The following is a 21,321-nucleotide window of genomic DNA, read 5'->3' as shown; positions in this document are numbered from 1 at the left end:
TCTCCCAGGCTCAGGCCCCCGTCCACCCAGAGTCCCTACACCCTCTGTGTCTCTCATGTGTCTTTATGCTTCCAGGGCAGACCCACTTCTGCAAAGTCCAGTCTAGCCATAGTGTGGGGCGTTATTTACAAATAGCAGAGAGGAAACAACCTAAATGTCTATCAGTAAGGATCTAGTTTAAAAAATTATGATTTGTCTATATAATAACAACTTAGGGCACTTTTCTAAACTGAAGATTTATACGTACTGACATAAAAGAGTGTCTAAAATATGTTGTGAAGTGGGGAAAATACCGACAAAGAACAATATATAATATGCTACCATATGCTTTTTTTTTTTTTTTTTTTGCGGTATGCGAGCCTCTCACTGCTGTGGCCTCTCCCGTTGCGGAGCACAGGCTCTGGACGCACAGGCCCAGCGGCCATGGCTCACGGGCCCAGCCGCTCCGCGGCATGTGGGATCTTCCCGGACCGGGGCACGAACCCGCGTCCCCTGCATCGGCAGGCGGACTCTCAACCACTGCACCACCAGGAAAGCCCTACCATATGCTTTTTAAAAGGGTATGTGTACATGTATATATGCTCACGCATCACACACACACTTATATGTGCACAGACTCTCTCTGGAAGGACATATGAGACACTGGTAATATAATTGCTGCTGGAGATGAGAATTAGAGGAATGAGGATCAAGAATGAGAGGGAGGGACTTCCCTGGTGGTCCAGTGGCTAAGACACCGTGCTCCCAATGCAGGGGGCCTGGATTTGATCTCTGGTCAGGGAACTAGATCCCACATGCATGCTGCAACTAAGAGTTCGCGTGCTGCAACAACTAAAGATCCCGCACGCTGCAACTAAGACCCGGTGCAGCCAAAATAAATAAATAATAATAATAAAAAGAATGGGAGGGAGAATTACTTTTTACTACACATTAAAAGACATATAATTTTTTTCAATTTTCAACCTGGTCATTGTAATGCAAATCGATTTTCTTTTTCAAAAATATAAACAAAATGGATATAGCACAAAGCCCAAATGAGAAGCGTTCAGGAGTTAAGAGTGATGGGTCACAAGGGAAGCCATTCCTCCGAAAGGGAACAGCATAAGCAAAGGCCAAGGGGCCCAGAGAACGCAGCACATGGGACAGCTGCACGCAGTCTACTTGGCTGGGGCTGGGGGCAGGAGCTGGGGCCAGGGCACCACGGCCTGAAGTGCCAGCTAAGACTTTGGATCTCATTCTGAAAATGATGGGACATCACTAAGTGTCACTGAGCAGGGCAGTGATATGACCAGAGTGCATTTTAGAAAGGCCACGCTCAGCCCGCATGGAAGAGCTACCAATGAAGCAGTGAAAGGGCAGCCATGAAGGGACCCGCCAGAGAATTCTGGAATCAGAGATGGGTCAGGACATGGAAGGCCTCTTGCCCTTTGGATGTGACAACCAAGAGGTTACTGTGAATGAGGCCAGAGATATTTAGGAGGCATGGAGAGAGGGGAAATGAGAGATGAAGGGTAAACTGACAAAAGGCCAGTGGCTCCCAGAATTTTGGATGGTGTAAGACCAGCAAAATTTTTAGATATCAAACAAAACAACAATTAAGAACCAAAATAAGACTGCTGACTTTTTAAATTTGCCAAGTAAGGATAATTTGTTAAAATTATCACATTTTAATACCACTATTTTATAAAAGAAGGGACATTTTAAATCTCCCCCAAATAGGAAGGCCTAACCTCTGTTGAAGAATGGTCATTTAAATGGAATGAATTTAGCTTGATGACAGACTCTTCACATCACCCATACTGTTCCCATTTTATCACAGATTATAAAATCTCAGTAGGATGAATGGTGCTGGTTTGCTGAGTGTGAACTGCTATGTAAACCCTTATTTTCACAAACAGGGAAGGAAAGAGATTGAATAAGAATCGAGTTGAGAGTTTTTGTTCTTTGAAGGATGAGACCGATTTAAGAAAAGTCAATGTACCGAGAGGAAAAACCAATTGAAAGAGACCTTTAGAAATAGGCACTAAATGTAACGTAGTTTCCCAGATTGGATCCTGAAACACCAAAAGGATATTAGTGGAAAAACTGATGAAATACAGATCAAGTCTGTGGTTTAGTTAATATTATTGTAGCAACATTAACTGTTGAGTTTTGATAAAATGTCCCAGGTTGGGCTTCCCTGGTGGCGCAGTGGTTGAGAGTCCGCCTGCGGATGCAGGGGACGCGGGTTCGTGCCCCGGTCTGGGAGGATCCCACATGCCCCGGAGCGGCTGGGCCCGTGAGCCATGGCCGCTGAGCCTGCGCATCCGGAGCTTGTGCTCCGCAACGGGAGAGGCCACAACAGTGAGAGGCCTGCGTACCGCAAAAAAAAAAAAAAATGTCCCAGGTTATGTAAGATGTCAGCATTAGGGGAAGCTAATTAGGGGAAGGGTATATGCAAACTCTCTGTATTATCTTTACAACACTTTTATAAATCTAAAATTATTTATAAATAAAAAGTAAAAAATACATAACAACAACCACACAGAAGAGAAAGGAGGTAAGTGACAACCTGAAATCCTTTGGGTTGGAACTTGGAGCTGGGTGGCAGGTGGCACTGGTCTTGAACAGGAAGGAAACCTCCCTCCCTGGGACCACAGGAAAACGTGGGACAGGGATACAATTAATTTGCTAATAAATGTGCCCCCAAAAGTTTGAAATAGAGGACTCTTCCTTAATAAAATAATTTAATAATTGAGGGGGCAAAACAGTAAATGAAAGTGATTTATAAATGAAGGGAAAAATATGTAAATGGAACATATAATATTCGGACTAACAACAAAAGTGAATGGTTAATATTACACAGAAAGAAAAAAGCAGCCTTGGATCATATTCCATCTTTGAATAATTCTGCTCTGCGAGGATTCTGAGGGCTGAAGCCAGCAACCTAGAAAAAGCCTTACTTTAGAGTGCGGGGTAAATTATGGAGGCTATTTTCAAGATTGCGCTAACATAATGGCAGGGCATTGGGAGGGAGAGGAATAGAAAGTGGAAATGAGCAAAACCCGGAGGGAAGCCAGTTGCTCCAAGTAAGGAATCTACAAGTAAGGAATCAATTTCCCAAGACACTGCAGTGGCCGCCATTTCCTATGGAATCCTTCCATTTATTCTCAGGACAAACCCAGGCCCTGGCAGCAGCTTTTAATACATTCCCACTACTATATTTTAATCACTTAAAACTCTCCTTCAGTGATGATCATTTTGTAACATATAGAAATAGCAAATCATCATACTACGCACCTGGAACTAACAGAGTATTGTTGATCAATTACACATCAATTAAAAACCAAAAAGCCAAACAGCAAACAAACAAAAATCTTCCTTCATTTAAAGCGTGAATAATCAGCTTCTTAGCAGCAGCAAGTACAAAATCTTAACTTTAATACTTTTTTTAAAAGGGCAAAAAAAATACAGTACAATGATATACATAATACTTGGTTCTGGCCCTCCATTTTAGGGGGAAAAATCAAGTATACATGTTTTTTTACTCAAAAGGGGTATATTAAGTAATACAGATTGTAAACTTAAAATTAATATTTAAAAATCAAGGAGGGCTTCCCCGGTGGCGCAGTGGTTGAGAGTCCACCTGCCGATGCAGGGGACACGGGTTCGTGCCCCGGTCCAGGAAGATCCCACATGCCGTGGAGAGGCTTGGGCCCGTGAGCCACGGCCGCTGAGCCTGCGCGTCCGGAGCCTGTGCTCCGCAACGGCAAAGGCCGTAACAGTGAGAGGCCCGTGTACCAAAAAAAAAAAAAAAAAAAATCAAGGAATTTTTTTGCATTACTGTGAAAAAAATGTTGACTTTTTAGATAATAAGATTATGATCTGAATCATCTTGGGAGATGCTGCAGGTTCTTGTATAAATGGACGTTGCCCTGGTGAGACAGGCTGGGACCTGGGACCCCTTGCTGGAGCTGGGACCCTTTGCTACAGTGCTGCAATGCTTACACCTGGACACACCTCTCCTTGAGCAACCCAATACAAAGCAACGGTGTGGGACTAAAAATAACTGCATGCATGTGCAGCTGGGACAAATTGTGGACAAAAAATACAGAGGGCTTCCCTGGTGGTGCAGCGGTTGAGAGTCCGCCTGCCGACGCAGGGGACACGGGTTCGTGCCCCGGTCCGGGAGGGTCCCACATGCCGTGGAGCGGCTGGGCCCGTGAGCCATGGCTGCTGAGCCTGCACGTCCAGAGCCTGTGCTCCACAACGGGAGAGGCCACAGCAGTGAGAGGCCCGTGTACCGCAAAAAAAAAAAAAATACAAAGAGACCAAAAAAAACCCAACTGCCACTTTTGAAGGGCCTGGAGCAAAACCAGGGTACTGCGCATGCCCCCTGCACACAACACTACCTAAGGGGTGGGCAAAACACCTAAGCCACTCCTCCAGCCCAACCCCTGGACACACCCCTACCCTCACCCCATGTAAGGAACAAACTTGCCCCCCACTCAGGGAGCAAGCAAAGGAGGGAAACTGTTGTTTGTTCTGCTACCCCCTGCTGCAGCAGGGGCCCCAATAAAGCCTTGACTGAATTTCTTGTCTGGCCTCTAGTCAATTTCTATTGATGGGGGAAGGCCAAGACCTTCTACCTTGTACCCCTGTACCTTCCACCAAGTCTTTGTACCTTGTCCACACTTCCCTTGTTGAATTGCTCACACTACCTGGTTAGTAACACCAGTACATCACAGCTAAATACTGAGTTAGGGTTCTTCAGTTGCAAGCAACAAACTCCAACTCTGATTAACTTAAGCCAAAAAGGATTAAACGGAAGGATAGTATGTGTGTGTTTAGGACACAACAGGGCTCTAGAATTGAAGGAATAGCTGAAGGGGCAGGAACCAAGGCACCTTCCAGGATCTAGGAGAGGAACTAATAATAGTTGCATCAAGGCCCTAACATTGGTTGAAATCAGCACTAACTGTGTTTTCCAGTCCTGTGTCCTTCTGCTGAGGATTCAAAGTGAGAGAGTCTATTTGGTGAGTTTGGGGCATGGGGAAAAACAGGGCACTACAACGAACAGTGCCTCAGAATCACCCATAGTGGGAGATAGGTAATTCGGAAAAGGGCTTTTACTGGAAGAAATGGAAATGGCTGGGGAGTAATCACCTCCTTCCTTCTTCTTTTATGCCATCATGCCTCTGCCTGAGTTACTGCCTGGACTTGGAATGCCCCTTTGACCTGGAATGCCCCTAGCTAGCCAGGCCACCTGATGAACTCCTATTTTCCCCCCAAAACACAGAAAAAATAACCCACTTCTGTGAAGCCAGGCAGAGCAAATCACCTTGTACTGTCTTAGTACCTTGTTCACACTTCCCTTGGTCAATTGCTCACACTACATTGTGATGATCTGTACCTGTATGGCTCTCTCCTATTAGACTATCATTTCCTTGAGGGCAAGAATAATGTCTTTTCAGCTCTGTTGCCTCTGTGCCTGGGACAGTACCTGTCATAAAACAAGTATTCAACAAAAGCTTGCTGAAATAAATGCAAATAGTAAACCACTTCTATATTAAAAATAAAACAAAACTTGAAACAAAATTAAACAACTTTGGGGAAGCACAAGGGAAATCCCGTACAGACCCAAAATAATTTGACTGTTACCTTTGCAAACCTGCGTGATGTTTGAGAAAGCCTGGCAATGTCTTCAAGATCCAGATAAGAAAGGATACTCAGGAGCAAATCGTCCGAGAGCCGTTCAAGGAAGTCAAATTTACCTTCGCATAAACTGAAGACATAGTCTAATATTCTTGCACCAAATATTAAGGCAATTTGAACTGTAATTCAAACAAGCCAACAAAACAACACAGTCATCATGTGTAGTCACATAAAAACTACGGTCATTATCAGTAAGACAAGCTTCGGGGCATTTTCCCCGAGAGTGATGTTAGATTTTACTGGGTCACTCCTGCTTTCACCAAGCTGCCTTTGGGACCAATGGCATGTATTTACGAGGCATGTATTTCCAACAGCTGTCCTTGCCCTGAGATCACAATCTTTTAGGTATACTCACTGTTCAACACAGTGATGGACTGCATCAAATTCCAGTCCAGACAGCTGACTTGACTAGTCTCAGTGTCACCTTCATCTTCATCCTCCCAATCTCCATGACTGGGCAAAGATGCTGGTCCAGGTCATTTTTTTCTACCCCTCCCCTGCTTCCCCAAATTGGTGTGAAACATTAATATCTCTTGATTTTAATTGACTTTTGTTCTCTTATTGTTATACATTGTTTCTCTATGAACCTTCCTTCCTTCTTCTTTACCTTCTTTCATTCCCATCTTTACATAATAAAAAAAAAAACAGAAAGAGGCAAAGAAGAAAAGTAGAGGCATATTTCGTGAAAATTGTGTCAACTTTTGCCCATTGTTTTTCCTATCTTTTCAGTTATTTCCAGAATAGCAAATAGTTCACAAAGAATCAACCAACACTATGATCTACCCAAACGTGTTTAATGTAGGAGAAAACAGGGTTGGGTTTTTGTTTGCTTTTTTTTACCCCAGCTCTCTGAATAACTAAGAAATGGCTAATAAATAATAAAACATGTTTGGAAGGATACAGATTCAAATTATAACAGTGATTAAATCCAGGTGGTGGTTTTTACTTTCTTCCTTTTGCTTATCTGTATTTTGTAATCTTTCCGTAATAATTACCATGTAATTTTTTAAAATCTAGGATAAATGGATGAAAGGAAGGGAGGAAAGAAAGAAGGGAGGAAGGCTCCCTCTTTTTATGAGAAAGGAAAATGGGGTTATAATGGAGTATGCATGTGGATTCCAGTGGTCCCAAAGCTGGGGACTTTCTTAGTCTCTTGAAGCTCATTTTTCCACTTCTGCCTCTGAAAGCACCACAATATCTAGCTTTTCCGGAGAACTTCTCCTAGAACAGAAAGAGTGCACTCTCTACAGCGAACTAACTGTCCAAGATTTGGGCGCCACCTTCCTTCCCAACCTGGAACACTCCTTCTGGGGCAAGTGGGATGGAGCTGTCAAGAATACCCAGCTCCCTGCAGAAGCAGGCAGATCGGTGATGCTAAAGGTAGATGGATCTCCAATCTCAAAATGGATGTAAGGTGTGGGCTACGTTTATGTAAAAGCTCTAATTGTGCTAACGTGGAAGAGCCAGCCATATAAGATTTCTCTCCAAAACTGGTTAGTCCAGCTTTCTAGAGGCATTAAGGGTTTTATTTGCTTCTAAATTCCAAGTGCTTCCAATTCAAAGCACTTCTGAAGTCCAAAGGTTTTCTTGGAGGGGTGGGGGTGGGGGAAATAGCCCTTCAAAAACTCAGCCTAAAACGGTAGATATTATGAAGAACCCTTGACTCACCAGCAGGATAAGAGGAAAAAGCAGCGCTTGTTTATTGGAAAAACAAAACAAAACAAAACCCCTTGTACAATAAAATTTCCTTAAAATAACTGTAGATGTTTCAACATTTTAAGATTCCAGGAAAGCATACTCAAAGCATGTTCAGATGTACTTTAGAAAGTCCCTGGCGGTCCAGTTAGGACTCTGTGCTTTCACTGCTGAGGGCCCAGGTTCAATCCCTGGCTGGGGAACTAAGATCCCACAAGCCATGCAGACAAAAAAAAAAGTCTCTACCAATAAAGTCTTTTAAATTTAAAATTTTAAATTATAAAAGGACACATACACCTAAGTATGTAACATGATCGTTTCAAAGTGTATAGGTATTGGGGTCCTTAGAAAAAATTTTTTTTGCTTCTTTGTGTTTTTTATGTAACCAACATCTACATCCCAGACCAGGGATGGAACCCGGGGCCCCAGCAGTGAGAGCCCCAAGTCCTAACCGCTGGACCACCAGGGAATTCCCACATCTGTTTCTTTTAAAATAAGGAAAACAGGGACTTCCCTGGTGGTGCAGTGGTTAAGAATCCGCCTGCCAATGCAGGAGACACGGGTTCGATCCCTGGTCTGGGAGGATCCTGCATGCTGCAGAGCGGCTGAGCCCCTGCGCCACAACTACTGAGCCCGCGCCTACAGCCTGTGCTCTGCAGCAGGAGAGGCTACCGCAATGAGAGGCACCCGCACCTCGGGGAAGAGTGGCCCCCGCTCGCCACCACTAGGAAGGGCCCACACACAGCAATGAAGACTCAAAGCAGCCAAAAATAAATAAATTAAATAAATAAATAAAATAAGGAAAACAGTGTTAAAACAAACTCCATTTTGAAAAGTAAAATCAGCTCTTTTGTGTTGGATTATGTGGCAGCCAGCCTCCAAGAGAGCTCCTGATTCTCTCCTCTTGGATTCAAGCCCCTGTGTGTTCCCAGCCCACACTGAATTAGGGCTGACCTGTGTAACCAATAGGATATTGCAAAAATACCCCAGTACTAGGTCACAAAAGACTTTGGGGGTTCTGTCTTGCTGTCTTGGATCACTCACTCTGGGAGAAGCCAACTGCCGTGCCCTAACACTACTCTGCAGCACCATGGAGAGGTCCACGCGGAAGGAGACTGAATCAGCCAGGTGTGTAAGCCATCATGGAACTGCATCCTCCAGCTCCAACCAAGCCTTCAGTTGACTGGGGTCCCAGGCAACATCATGTGAGACCCTGGATCAGAAGAGCTGGGGTAAGCTGCTCCCAAACTCCTGACCCAACTCTCTGAGTTAATAAACATTTATTATTGTTTTAAGCCATTGGGTTTGGGGGTAATTTGTTACACAACGATAGACAATAAAGATTTAGGTACCTGCAAGTGTTGTGGTACCACGGTGGAAACCCAGAATGTGGGAATGGCGTTGAAATTGGAAAGTACGTGGAGATTTTTTTTTTTTGGCGGTACGCAGGCCTCTCACTGCTGTGGCCTCTCCCGTTGCGGAGCACAGGCTCGGGACGCTCAGGCTCAGCAGCCATGGCTCACGGGCCCGGCCACTCCGCGTCATATGGGATCTTCCCAGACCGGGGCACAAACCCATGTCCCCTGCATCAGCAGGCGGACTCCCAACCACTGCGCCACCAGGGAAGCCCGTACGTGGAGAGTGTTAGTGAAAGTCTGAAAAGCCTTCAATAAGTAGTATAATAAGTAAATAATATCTGTTAATAAAAGCCTGATGGACTCTGAGGAGGCTTTACATGTGAAGGCTTAAAGAAAAGTGAAGAAAATATTATTAAAAAACTGGAGAAAGGGGGAAGAAAACTGGAGGAAAGGGAATCCTTGCTATGTAGTGGCAGAAAGTTTAGCAATATTATTGCCTGCTGTAATATGGAAGGTAGGAAATATTCCTGGTGGGTGTGTGACTTGGCTAAGATTTCCAAGCAGAGTGTTGTTGAACATGTGGCCTGATTTCTTCTTGCTGCTTAAAGTAAAATGTGAACAGAAAGAGATAAGCCAAAGGCAGGTCTCTTAAAAAGCAGCCAGGATTTGCTGGAACCTTCTCTGCCTCTTTGGATGGCAAGCAACGCTAAAGTTAAGAAATGACTCCCAGGCAAAGATCAAATCCAGAGCAGTGTCAGGAAAACATGGTATAAAGGTGACGCTGAGAGTGTGGCTGGAAAATGCTTTGTTAAGAACCATTCAGTGATACTGTAGCACTTCCAAGAAGCATAAGGGTATGGTCACTCAGGAGTCAAGGACAGAAACCCAAAGTAAAGAAGGGCTTATCGCAAAAAGATGTGTAGGTGTGGTTTTGTCTAATGGAGTGAACCCCAATAAGAATAACAGACAACACATAAAGTTTTTAAGAGAATTATATCAGCAGAAACACTGACTGCCAGCTTGAACTGCAAGGGTTCAGAGGTAGTACAAAAGGAAAAGATGACTCTGGACTCCCAAACTCCTACAGGCGGGAGGCAGGCCAAGAAAACTACACCTGCAAACATGGGCTCCCTTTTGCCAAAAAGGAAAGATGAATCAGATGAGGGAATCAAGAGTCCAGAGGGGAGGCCAAAAGCCATGAAGAGTCTAGTGATAGGTTCTGAGCTCTAATCAAGAGCTAATAACCTGTGCCCTGCTGGATTTCAGAATTTCTATGAATGACTCCCATGGAGCTATCATTTCCCCACTGTTTCAAGAGCATTGTACACAGTGATTCTCTCATGCCTGGCCCACCGTGATATGCTGGGAGAGAGGGGAAGGAAAACCCGTCACTGGCTTCAGATCTGAAGGAACCATCCTCGAGGAGCTGTACTTAAGGCATTACACCTGAGGAGCCCTATCCACATATGGACCCCATTTACATGATGAGATCCTGAAATACTTAAAGATATACTTCAGGAAGAAAGAAATTTGCCCAGAAGACTAGGATTTCAGAAGCAATGAAGATGAAAGAAATGGTAGTAAACATAGGCAAATATAAACAACTACTACTGTATAAAACATGTTTTAAATAACAAACTTTAGAGGAGGTGTCAAAACAAGGCAAATCAAAACAGCAGTCAACAGTTACATATGAGGTAGAGGCTTAGAATGTAAACATTCTAAGGTCCTTATGTTCAAGAGGCAGATAGAAATATTGACATATGTTAGATTTTTATAAGTTAGGTTAAAGTAAACTTGCTAAACTTTTAAGGGACACCACCAGAGAGAGACAGAAGGAGAGACAGAGAGGGAGGAAGGAAGGAAGGAAGGAAGGAAGGAAGGAAGGAAGGAAGGAAGGAAGGGAGGGAGGGAGGGAGGGAGGGAAGGAGGGAAGGAGGGAAGAGAGAAAGAAAGGAGAAAAAAAAATATATATATATAAGGGTAACTCCCAAAATAGTTGGTCTGTAATCACTTGGAGATTGGTTCACAGCTGAACAAAATGGAAAACTCAATTTAAGGTGACTTAACAAATAGAAGTTTATTTTTTTCTCAGAGTCTGGAGGTAGACCAGAAAGGCTGTTGCAGAAGTTCCATTATGTCACTAAAGTCCCAGATCCTTTTATCTTTCTGTTTCACATTCTTAAGATGTGGCTCTCACCCTTCCTGTTTTCAAGGCATCACAACCATGGTCCAGTAAGTAAAAGGGGTAGGACAAGGAACAAAAATGGACATGGAAGCTGAGTCCACCTGTGTCTGAAGGCACCTTCTGGGATGCTCTATGAAACAACTTCGTCTTACCCAGCAAAACTGGGTCACATGGCCACATCTGCAAGGTAGGGAGGGAAATGTAGTCTCTGTCTTAAGGGGAAAAAAATGGAATAAAGGAAACACAAAAGAGAAAGGAAGACATGGAAACAAAACAAAAAGCAAAGAAAAAGCGTGATAAGATGAAAGCACAAAGTAAGATGATGGAAATTATAGACATATTAGTAATCACAGTAAATATAAATGAACTAATCATGCCAGCTAAAAGACACTCAGATAAATAATACATACATGTTTAAAAAAAAGATACAGAAAAGTGAAAGTAATAGAATGGAAAAAGCTAGACCAATACAAACCAAAAGAAAGCTGGTATAATTACAGTAATACCAGACTAAGTATACTTTAAAGCAAAACTCACTATTGGTAATAAGGAGGACCATTACTTATTGATAAAAGGAATAATTCACCAGGAAGATTTAATACTTCTAAAATAGTATGCCCCTAACAAAATACACAGAGCAAACACTGATGGAATTATGATGAAAAAATGATAAATCCTCCATTGCACTGGAAGATTTTATAACATCTATCAATACTTGATATACCAAACAGAAGTGAAGTTATAGAATATTTGAATAACACTATTAATAAGACTTACCAATGGACATTTCTATAGAAAAACAAAGATCAAATATTAATGAGCTATGCGTTCAAATAAAAAAATTGATTACTTCCCCAAATTAGAAGAAAATACAAAGATAAGAGCAAAAATTAATAAAGTAGAAAACAAACATTATAGATGATCAAGGAAGCCAAAAAATTAATTTTTCAAAAGATTAATAAAATGGATAAACTTTCAAGAATAAACAAGAAAAAAGGACAAAAGCATAACTCAGTCCTATGAGAAATAAAAAGATTAACTACAACAGGGACTTAGAAACACATGACACCAATTAACACAAAATCAGACAAATGGGCAATCCTCCAGAAATATATAATTTACTAATTCTGACTCAAGAAGAAATAGAAAACCTGAGAGACTATAACTAGTAAATAAATTGAATCCACTGTTTGATTTGAAAAAAAAAACACCTCAAGTCAAACTTCAGGTCCACACTGATTTACAGGTTAGCTTTATAAACTCTCAAAGAACAGACAATCCAGATCTTATATCATTTGTTCCAAAAAACAGAAATAGAAGGAAACTCCCAATTCAAATCAGGAGGTTGCTCTAACTAGCAATGATGGTAGGCAAAAGGAAAACTGCATACGAAACATCATTTAGGAACACACATGGCCAACATTATAAATAAAGTATTAGGAAATTGAATCTATCAACACATTTAAAAAATAAATTGTGAGCAGTACAGTTAATCCTGGGGTCCAAGGATGGAATAACTTTGGAAGATATATTAATATTATTCACTGTGTTGTAGTATTACTCAGCCACAAAAAGGAACGAAATTGGGTCATTTGCAGAGATGTGGATGGACCCAGAGTCCGTCATACAGAGTGAAGTAAGCCAGAAAGAAAAATACAAATATTGTATATTAACACATATATGTGGAATCTAGAAAAATGGTACAGACGAACCTATTTGTAGGGCAGGAATAGAGATGCAGATGTAGAGAACGGACATGTGGACACGGAGGGGAAGGGGAGGGGGGGACGAATTGGGAGATTAAGTTTGACATAAATACACTACCATGTGTAAAATAGATAGCTAGTGGGAACCTGCTGTACAGCACAGAGATCTCAGGTTGGTGCCCTGTGACGACCTCCTAGATGGATGGGATGGCAGGGTGAGGGAGGTCCAAGAGGGATGGGATATAGGTATGCATATAGCTGATTCACTTCATTGTACAGCAGAAACTAAAACAACATTGTAAAGCAATTATACTCCAATTAAAAAAAACCATTTGACTATGTAAGGAGTTTTACACACTTTGTGAAAATTAAATATTTTCTTTAAATGGAAAAAAACACAAATAACAGGAAAAAATGATCATCTCAAAAATGTAGAAAAATTATTTCGGGGACTTCTCTGGTGGCGCAGTGGTTAAGAATCAGCCTGCCAATGCAGGGGACATGGGTTTGAGCCCTGGTCCTGGAAGGTCCCACATGCCGTGGAGCAACTGAGCCCGTGCGCCACAACTATTGAGTCTGTGCTCTAGAGCCCACTAGCCACAATTACTGAGTCCCCGTGCCACAACTACTGAAGCCCCCGTGCCTAGAGACCATGCTCCGCAACAAGAGAAGCTACCGCAATGAGAAGCCCGTGCACCGCAACAAAGAGAAGCCCCAGCTCACCACAACTAGAGAAAGCCCGCGCACAGCAACCAAGACCCAACGCAGCCAAAAATAAATAAATTTAAAAAATTATTTCATATAGTTCTAACATCTATTTATGAAGAAAAACTCCTAGAAAACTATAATAAAAGGGAATGTCTTTAACCTGATAAACCTGACACAGGCTAGTTACCAAAAACCTAATAATAGTATCAATGATAATAACACATGGATTTGTTTACTATTCAATATTTGCCATGTACTGCTCTAATTTGTATATATACAGTGTGTGTATCATACATACATATCATCATTCGATCCTCACGGTAACTCTGTGAGATAGGTACTATTATGATTTCCCTCTTATAAAGACAAAGATGAGGAACAGTTTAAGTGGCTTTTGCTCAATGTCACATAGTGAGAACTAGGATTGAAGCAAGCGGTTTTTCTCCATAGTGCACCTCCTAATGGTGATTTTATGTGGCCTTTAATGTCAGGCCTAAGACTAGAATGTCTACTCTCACCATTTCTATTCAACATTGTTTTGGAGGTGGAGAAAAAAAAAAAAGAAGACACAAAAATATATCAGGGGGCTTCCCTGGTGGCACAGTGGTTGAGAGTCCGCCTGCTGATACAGGGGACGCAGGTTCGTGCCCTGGTCTGGGAGGATCCCACATGCCACGGAGCGGCTGGGCCCGTGAGCCATGGCCGCTGAGCCTGTGTGTCCGGAGCCTGTGCTCCGCAACGGGAGAGGCTGCAACAGTGAGAGGCCCGCGTACCGCAAAAAAAAAAAAAAGTATCAGGGTTAGAAGGCAAGGAAAAACTGTCATTACTGCAACTGCAGATGATCTAAATATCAACATACAAAAGTCAAGAAATTTTACTGAAAAATGATGCTGATCAACCTAAATGGGAAAAGAATTTGAAAAAGAATAGATACATGTATATGTATACCTGAATCATTTTACTGTACACCTGAAACTAACATAACATTGTTAATCAACTATACTCCAATATAAAATAAAAAGTTTAAAAAAATAAAAAATAAAGCAGTGTAATGTTGGTGTAAGACAATCAACCAATAGAACTAAATATTCCTGGAAATGATAGATGTACCTTGGAACCTGCAATATGTAAGGATGGGATTACAAAACAGTGTAGGGTAACTAAACTATCCTATAAATGGTGCTGGGAATATTGACAGACCATACAGGAAAAAAAATTATAACATTTCATCTCATCATAACCAAAAACAAACTTGAGATAAGTTAAAGACCAAATATGACAAACAAGTCATAAAATATTTAGAATTAAAAACATAGGAGTACATCCTTATGAAATCAGGGTAGGCAAAGATTTCTTAAACAAAACACAAAAGTACAAGCCATATATTAAAAGAGTGACAAATTTGAACGCCATTAAAATGATAAACTTCTATATGGGTAAAAACTCATAAACAAGGTAAAAAGATAAACCCCAAACTTGGTGAAATATCTGTAGCACATATAACCAAACCAAAGAATTGGTACTCAAGATAAGAAAAAGTTTCTACAAACAACACAAAGAAGGTAAACAACCAAATACAAGAAACAGGCAAAGAAGATGAATTAGCAATTCTCAGAAGAAAACTGGTCAATAAATATAAGAAAGGGTATTCAACCTCATTACTAATCAGGGAATTTACACACCCAGTTTGGCAAAGAATAACATGTATCTTTGATTACAGTAAATGTTGGTGAGAATGTGGGAAAATAGCAACTCCCTCATAAAATGCCAATGGGAATATAAATTGATTTAACTCATTTGGAGAGCAGACTGTCAATACCTAGTAAACTTGAAGAGGCACATATCCTACAACTCAACAAACACCGCTACATGCCTAACTTAGAGAAATGCTCACACATTGCACAAGGATAAGTGAAGATTTATTATTGCAGAAAAGTGGAAACCACCTAACTACCCTCAGTAGGGGAGATGACTGAACTATGGTTTGTAATGTAAAATACCATAAGCCATTGAAATGAGTGAGCTAGATATACATATATCAACATGGATAAATCTCAAAAACAGTGTTCAATAATAAAACAAACTTGAAAAACAATACAGTATACCATTTATGTAAAATTTAAAATATATAAAAGTAAAATATATTATTACTATTTTTGGGGGGTGGGAACATCTGTGTTTATTTGAGGCACGGAAGCAGCAGGAGGGCTCCAGTGTGGTGGTGGAGGGAGGGGGCCCGAGAGCAGCTGGATTTCAGGGTGGGAGCGATTTCTGGGTCAGCAGCCTAGACCTAGAAACAGTGGAAGGCCTGTCTTCCAAAAGGCTACCCTTGAAGTGAGTGAAATGTGGTGTGCAGAGATGCCAGGGGAATGGGGTTCTGTGCTGGCGCTCGGGGCTCTAGGGGCTGTGGATGCCGGGATCCTGACGCTTACTCCCATCCCTGCCCCCCGACACAGGCCGAGACCTGGCCACACACTCACCCATGCCCAGAAGGGCACACGGACCACACGCCTGTCCACACAGCACATCTTCTGCACCTGCGGGCGGACAGGGCCTGGACAGGGGCAGGCCTGGGACCAGATGGCCCTCGCAGCATGTCCCTAGGATGCGGTTCTGACTCCGGGACCCTTGGGCTCCGTTCCCAGGTTCCCCCTGGAAGGCTGACAGGGAAGCAAGGGTAGCTGGCAGGTGTGTGGGTGCAGGGGGCACCTACAGGGCCTAGAGGGTGGGATCAGCAGGGTGAGGAATCAGAGGAGGAGGCTTCGAGATCCTCCTGGGTCTGGGAGAGGCTGGACTTTCCTTCCTTAGCTTTGGGAGTCTGGGCCGGGCACAGGGTGCCGGCGGTCAGAAGCCAAATCGCAGCAGAGCCGACAGCAGGCTGAGCAGCACGGTGGGTGGCACTGGCCCGCAGTCCACCGTCGGCGCACTGATGTTACGCAGCAAGCTCTGGCAGCAGTGGGTACCCACGGACGCCACGCAGAGGTTGACGCTGGGATGGGGCAGATCCGGGAGCAGCGCTTGCTCAGGGTGTAGCCAAAGTCCACCACGTTCCCGATGCCAGCGGATGCAGAGGTAGTCACACAGTAGCTGTCCGTATCGGAGCGGTCGGTGGGCCGCAGGCAGTACCAGATGCTGTTCTTATTCACGCAAGAGAAACACACCAGGGAGTGGGCTCGCTCCACACCCAGGAGGGCAGCCAGCAGGACCGGCAGGAAGACGTTCATTCAGGAGGCGACTGGCGTCCCGCCTGGGGTCTCACGAAGCCTGGGGTCTCACGAAGCCGAAGAAGTCAGCCCTGCTCGCTGGCGGGTACAGGTCCCCAGCCCGGCCGTGCAGTCAAGCCTGCCCCCGAGCCCAAGCGCAGCCCGCACTCCCCAGTATATATTATTTACGTATTTGTGACTCTGTAAAATAAAACGTGCTTGGCAATGATACCAATTTCAGAACAGTTAGTAGAAGGGGATAGAGGAAAAATAGGTGAGGGGCAGAAATTTGAGTATATATTGTATGTAATTTTTAAAAGCTTTTAAAAGACATAAAGTAAATATGGTGCTCAGTTCAACAGCATGTATATTAAAACTGGGATAATAAAAAGAAGATTCTTATGGCCCTGAGAAAGGATGACAAAAATTAATTCAAAAAAATGAAAACCATTCAGAGCAGATTTTCTGATCACATGCAATTAAGCTAGACATCAAGAAAAAAACATAACTAAAAAATTCCCAGCTACTTGGAACTCAAGTAAAATGTTTCTAAATAATCTATGGATCAAAGAAGAAATCAAAAGAGAACTTAGAAAATATTTTAAACTGAATGAGAATAAAGACACAACTTATCAAAACTTATCTAATATAGCTACAGTAGCACTTATGGGAAATTTAGGGCAAAAAATGGCTAAAAACAATAAGCTTTCATCTCAAGCAGCTAGGAAAAGAACAACGAATCAGACCTAAGAAAAGTAGGAAGAAGGAAATAATATAGGTATGAACACAGACCAATAATAAAAACAGAGAAAATCAACAGAGCTAAAATTTAGTTCTTTCAAAAACTAAATAAAAAATAAATAAACCTCTAACAAGATTGATCAAGAAAAAAAAGAGAGAAAGAACAAATTACCATTATCAACACCAACATATTTGATAATTTGAATAAAATGAAGTAAACATGACAAATTTTAAAATCTTATGTTAGTGGTTTTGGGTATTTATAATATTATCTTCTGTTCTTTTATGCGGGTTTAAGATACTTCTGAATTTAAAAACTTTTAAAGGTAAAGGTACAGAACATAATGTATAAGATTCTTCTTTTTGTGTTAACATATTTTGTATATATGCATAGACCATTTCTCAAAGGATGTATATGAAACTGTTAATGATGGTTGTCATGGGAAATGGGAACATGGGATCAGAAGGAAACTTGTTTTTATCCTATACCTATACTTTTTTTTTTCATTTCTAATTTTATTGATTTGAGTCCTCTCCCTCTTTTTCTTGATGAGTCTGGCTAATGGTTTATCAATTGTGTTTATCTTCTCAAAGACCAGCTTTTAGTTTTATTGATCTTTGTTATTGTTTTCTTTGTTTCTATTTCATTTATTTCTGATCTGATCTTTATGATTTCCTTCCTTCTACTAACTTTGGGCTTCGTTTGTTCTTCTTTCTCTAGATCCTTTAGGTGTAAGGCTAGATTGTTTATTTGAGATTTTTCTTGTTTCTTGAGGTAGGCTTATATTGCTATAAACTTCCCTCTTAGAACTGCTTTTGCTGCATCCCATAGGTTTTGGATCATGTTTTCGTTGTCATTTGTCTCTAGGTATTTTTTGATTTCCTCTTTGATTTCTTCAGTGATCTCTTGGTTATTCAGTAACGTATTGTTTAGCCTCCACGTGTTTGTGTGTTTTACATTTTTTTCCCTGTAATTGATTTCTAACCTCATAGCGTTGTGGTTAGAAAAGATGCTTGATATGATTTCAATTTTCTTAAATTTACTGAGGCTTGATTTGTGAGCCAAGATGTGATCTATCCTGGAGAATGTTCCGTATGCACTTGAGAAGAAAGTGTAATCTGCTGTTTCGGGATGGAATGTCCTATAAATATCAATTAAATCTATCTGGTCTATTGTGTCATCTATTGTGTTTTGTGTTTCCTTATTAATTTTCTGTTTGGATGATCTGTCCATTGGTGTAAGTGAGGTGTTAAAGTCCCCCACTATTATTGTGTTACTGTCAATTCCCTCTTTTATAGCTGTTAGCAGTTGCCTTATGTATTGAGGTGCTCCTATGTTGGGTGCATATATATTTATAATTGTTATATCTTCTTCTTGGATTGATCCCTTGATCATTATGTAGTGTCCTTCTTTGTCCCTTGTAACAGTCTTTATTTTAAAGTCTATTTTATCTGATATGAGGATTGCTACTCCGGCCTCCTTTTGATTTCCATTTGCATGGAATATCTTTTTCCATCCCCTCACTTTCAGTCTGTATGTGTCCCTAGGTCTGAAGTGGGTCTCCTGTAGACAGCATATAGATGGGTCTTGTTTTTGTGTCCATCCAGGGAGCCTGTGTCTTTTGGTTGGAGCATTTAATCCATTCATGTTTAAGGTAATTATCGATATGTATGTTCCTATTGCCATTTTCTTAATTGTTATGGGTTTGTTTTTGTAGGTCCTTTTCTTCTCTTGTGTTTCCCACTTAGAGAAGTTCCTTTAGCATTTGTTGTAGAGCTGGTTTGGTGGTGCTGAATTCTGTTAGCTTTTGCTTGTCTGTAAACCTTTTGATTTCTCCATTGAATCTGAATGAGATCCTTGCCAGGTAGAATAATCTTGGTTGTAGGTTCTTCCCCTTCATCACTCTAAATATATCATGCCACTCCCTTCTGGCTTGTAGAGTTTCTGCTGAAAAATCAGCTGTTAACCTTATGAGAGTTCCCTTGTATGTTATTTGTTGTTTTTCCCTTTTTGCTTTCAATAATTTTTCTTTGCCTTTAATTTTTGTCCGTTTGATTACTATGTGTCTTGGCTTGTTTCTGCTTGGGTTTATCCTGCCTGGGACTCTCTGCATTTCCTGGACTTGGGTGGCTATTTCCTTTCCCATGTCAGGGAAGTTTTTGACTATAATCTCTTCAAGTATTTTCTCGGGTCCTTTCTCTCTCTCTTCTCCTTCTGGGACCCCTCTAATGCAAATGTTGTTGCGTTTAATGTTATCCCAGAAGTCTCTTAGGCTGTCTTCATTTCTTTTCATTCTTTTTTCTTTATTCTGTTCTATGGCAGTGAATTCCACCATTCTGTCTTCCAGGTCACTTATCCGTTCTTCTGCCTGAGTTATTCTGCTATTGATTCCTTCTAGTGTATTTTTCATTTCAGTTATTGTATTGTTCATCTCTGTTTGTTTTTTAGTCTTCTAGGTGATTGTTTTTTAATTCTTCTAGGTCTTTGTTAAACATTTCTTGCATCTTCTCGATCTTTGCCTCCATTCTTTTTCTGAGGTCCTGGATCATCTTCACTATCATTTTTCTGAATTCCTTTTCTGGAAGGTTTCCTACCTCCACTTCGTTTAGTTCTTTTTCTGGGGTTTTATCTTGTTCCTTCATCTGGTACACAGCCCTCTGCCTTTTCATCTTGTCTTTCTGTGAATGTGGTTTTTGTTTCACAGGTTGCAGGATTTTAGTTCTTCTTGCTTCTGCTGTCTGCCCTCTGGTGGTCTATACCTATCCTTTTTAAACTGATTCATCTTTTATTTTACTACATGCATTTATTTGTGGGTTGTTTTTTTTCATATCTCAAAAGTTAATAAAAAATGATAAAATATGAGAGCCTTACTTAGATCTGTCTTCCCTGCTCTGTAGCCCAGAGCAGGCTCCTATGCTTCTGCCCCCTCTCACCTAACCCTTTACCCATAGAACCCGACCCCAGGTCGCTAGAAATTCTAGAGATTCAGGCTGAAGACAAGGAGCAGATGGTTAGGGAGAGTAAAGAGAAGAAGAAGAATAGACTAAGAGATGGTAGCTAAGCATGAGAAAATGAAATCCCAGGTCAAAGGTTGAGATATGGACCTCAAGAAAAGACCTAGAGAAAATGGATTATGGATCCATGGCATGCGGCCAGCCAAATTTGGGAGGAAGGTAAGGACCATTCTTTCCCACTTTCTGATTCCTGGCATACCAATATTCTTAGGATCTATAACTTAGGCCAATATTTTAGGATATTAGTATTTATTAATAATATCGGGGGGACCTTGAAGATGGCGGAAGAGTAAGAGGCGGAGATCGCCTTCCTCCCCACGGATACACCAGAAATACATCCACACGTGGAACAACTCCTACAGAACTCCTACTGAAGGCTGGCAGAAGACCTCAGACCTCCCAAAAGGCAAGAAACTCCCCACGTAACTGGGTAGGGCAAAAGAAAAAACAGAGACAAAAGAATAAGGACGGCACCTGCACCAGTGGGAGGGAGCTGTGAAGGAGGAAAAGTTTCCACACACTAGGAAGCCCCTCCGCGGGTGGAGACTGCGGGAGGCAGAGGGGGGAGTTTCGGGACAGCGGAGTAGTGCACAGCGACGGGTGCGGAGGGCAAAGCGGGGAGATTCCTGCACAGACGATCGGTGCCGACCGGCACTCACCAGCCCGAGTGGCTTGTCTGCTCACCCGCCGGGGCGGGCGGGGCTGCGAGCTGAGGCTCGGGTTTTGGTTTTGGACGGAGCTCAGGGAGAGGACTGGGGTTGGCGGCTTGAACATAGCCTGAAGGGGTTAGTGCACCACGACTAGCCGGGAGGGAGTTCGGGGAAAAGCCTGCAACGGCCGAAGAGGCAAGAGACTTTTTCTTCCCTCTTTATTTCCTGGTGCGCGAGGAGAGGGGTTTAAGAGCGCTGCTTAAAGGAACTCCAGAGACGGGTGCGAGCCGCGGCTGAGGGCGCGAGCCCCCAAGACGGGCGCGAGCCGCGGCTGAAAGCGCAAACCCCAGAGACGGGCGCGAG

At 42.2% G+C, this 21,321-nt stretch overlaps 1 protein-coding gene across 1 annotated transcript in view; it reads right to left on the bottom strand.

The window, feature by feature from the left end:
* The window catches only part of FBXO36 (F-box protein 36), a 108,856-nt gene that overhangs the window by 14,063 nt on the left and 73,472 nt on the right, over positions 1-21,321 (bottom strand). The window contains exon 3 of the mRNA XM_065881061.1: positions 5,641-5,813. Coding sequence (XP_065737133.1) covers positions 5,641-5,813 — 173 coding nt within the window. The remainder of the gene's footprint in view (positions 1-5,640; positions 5,814-21,321) is intronic.

This window comes from Phocoena phocoena, chromosome 7 (genome assembly GCF_963924675.1).
Source record: "Phocoena phocoena chromosome 7, mPhoPho1.1, whole genome shotgun sequence".
Taxonomy (NCBI): domain Eukaryota; kingdom Metazoa; phylum Chordata; class Mammalia; order Artiodactyla; family Phocoenidae; genus Phocoena; species Phocoena phocoena.
This window is presented reverse-complemented; position numbering and strand designations above follow the sequence as displayed.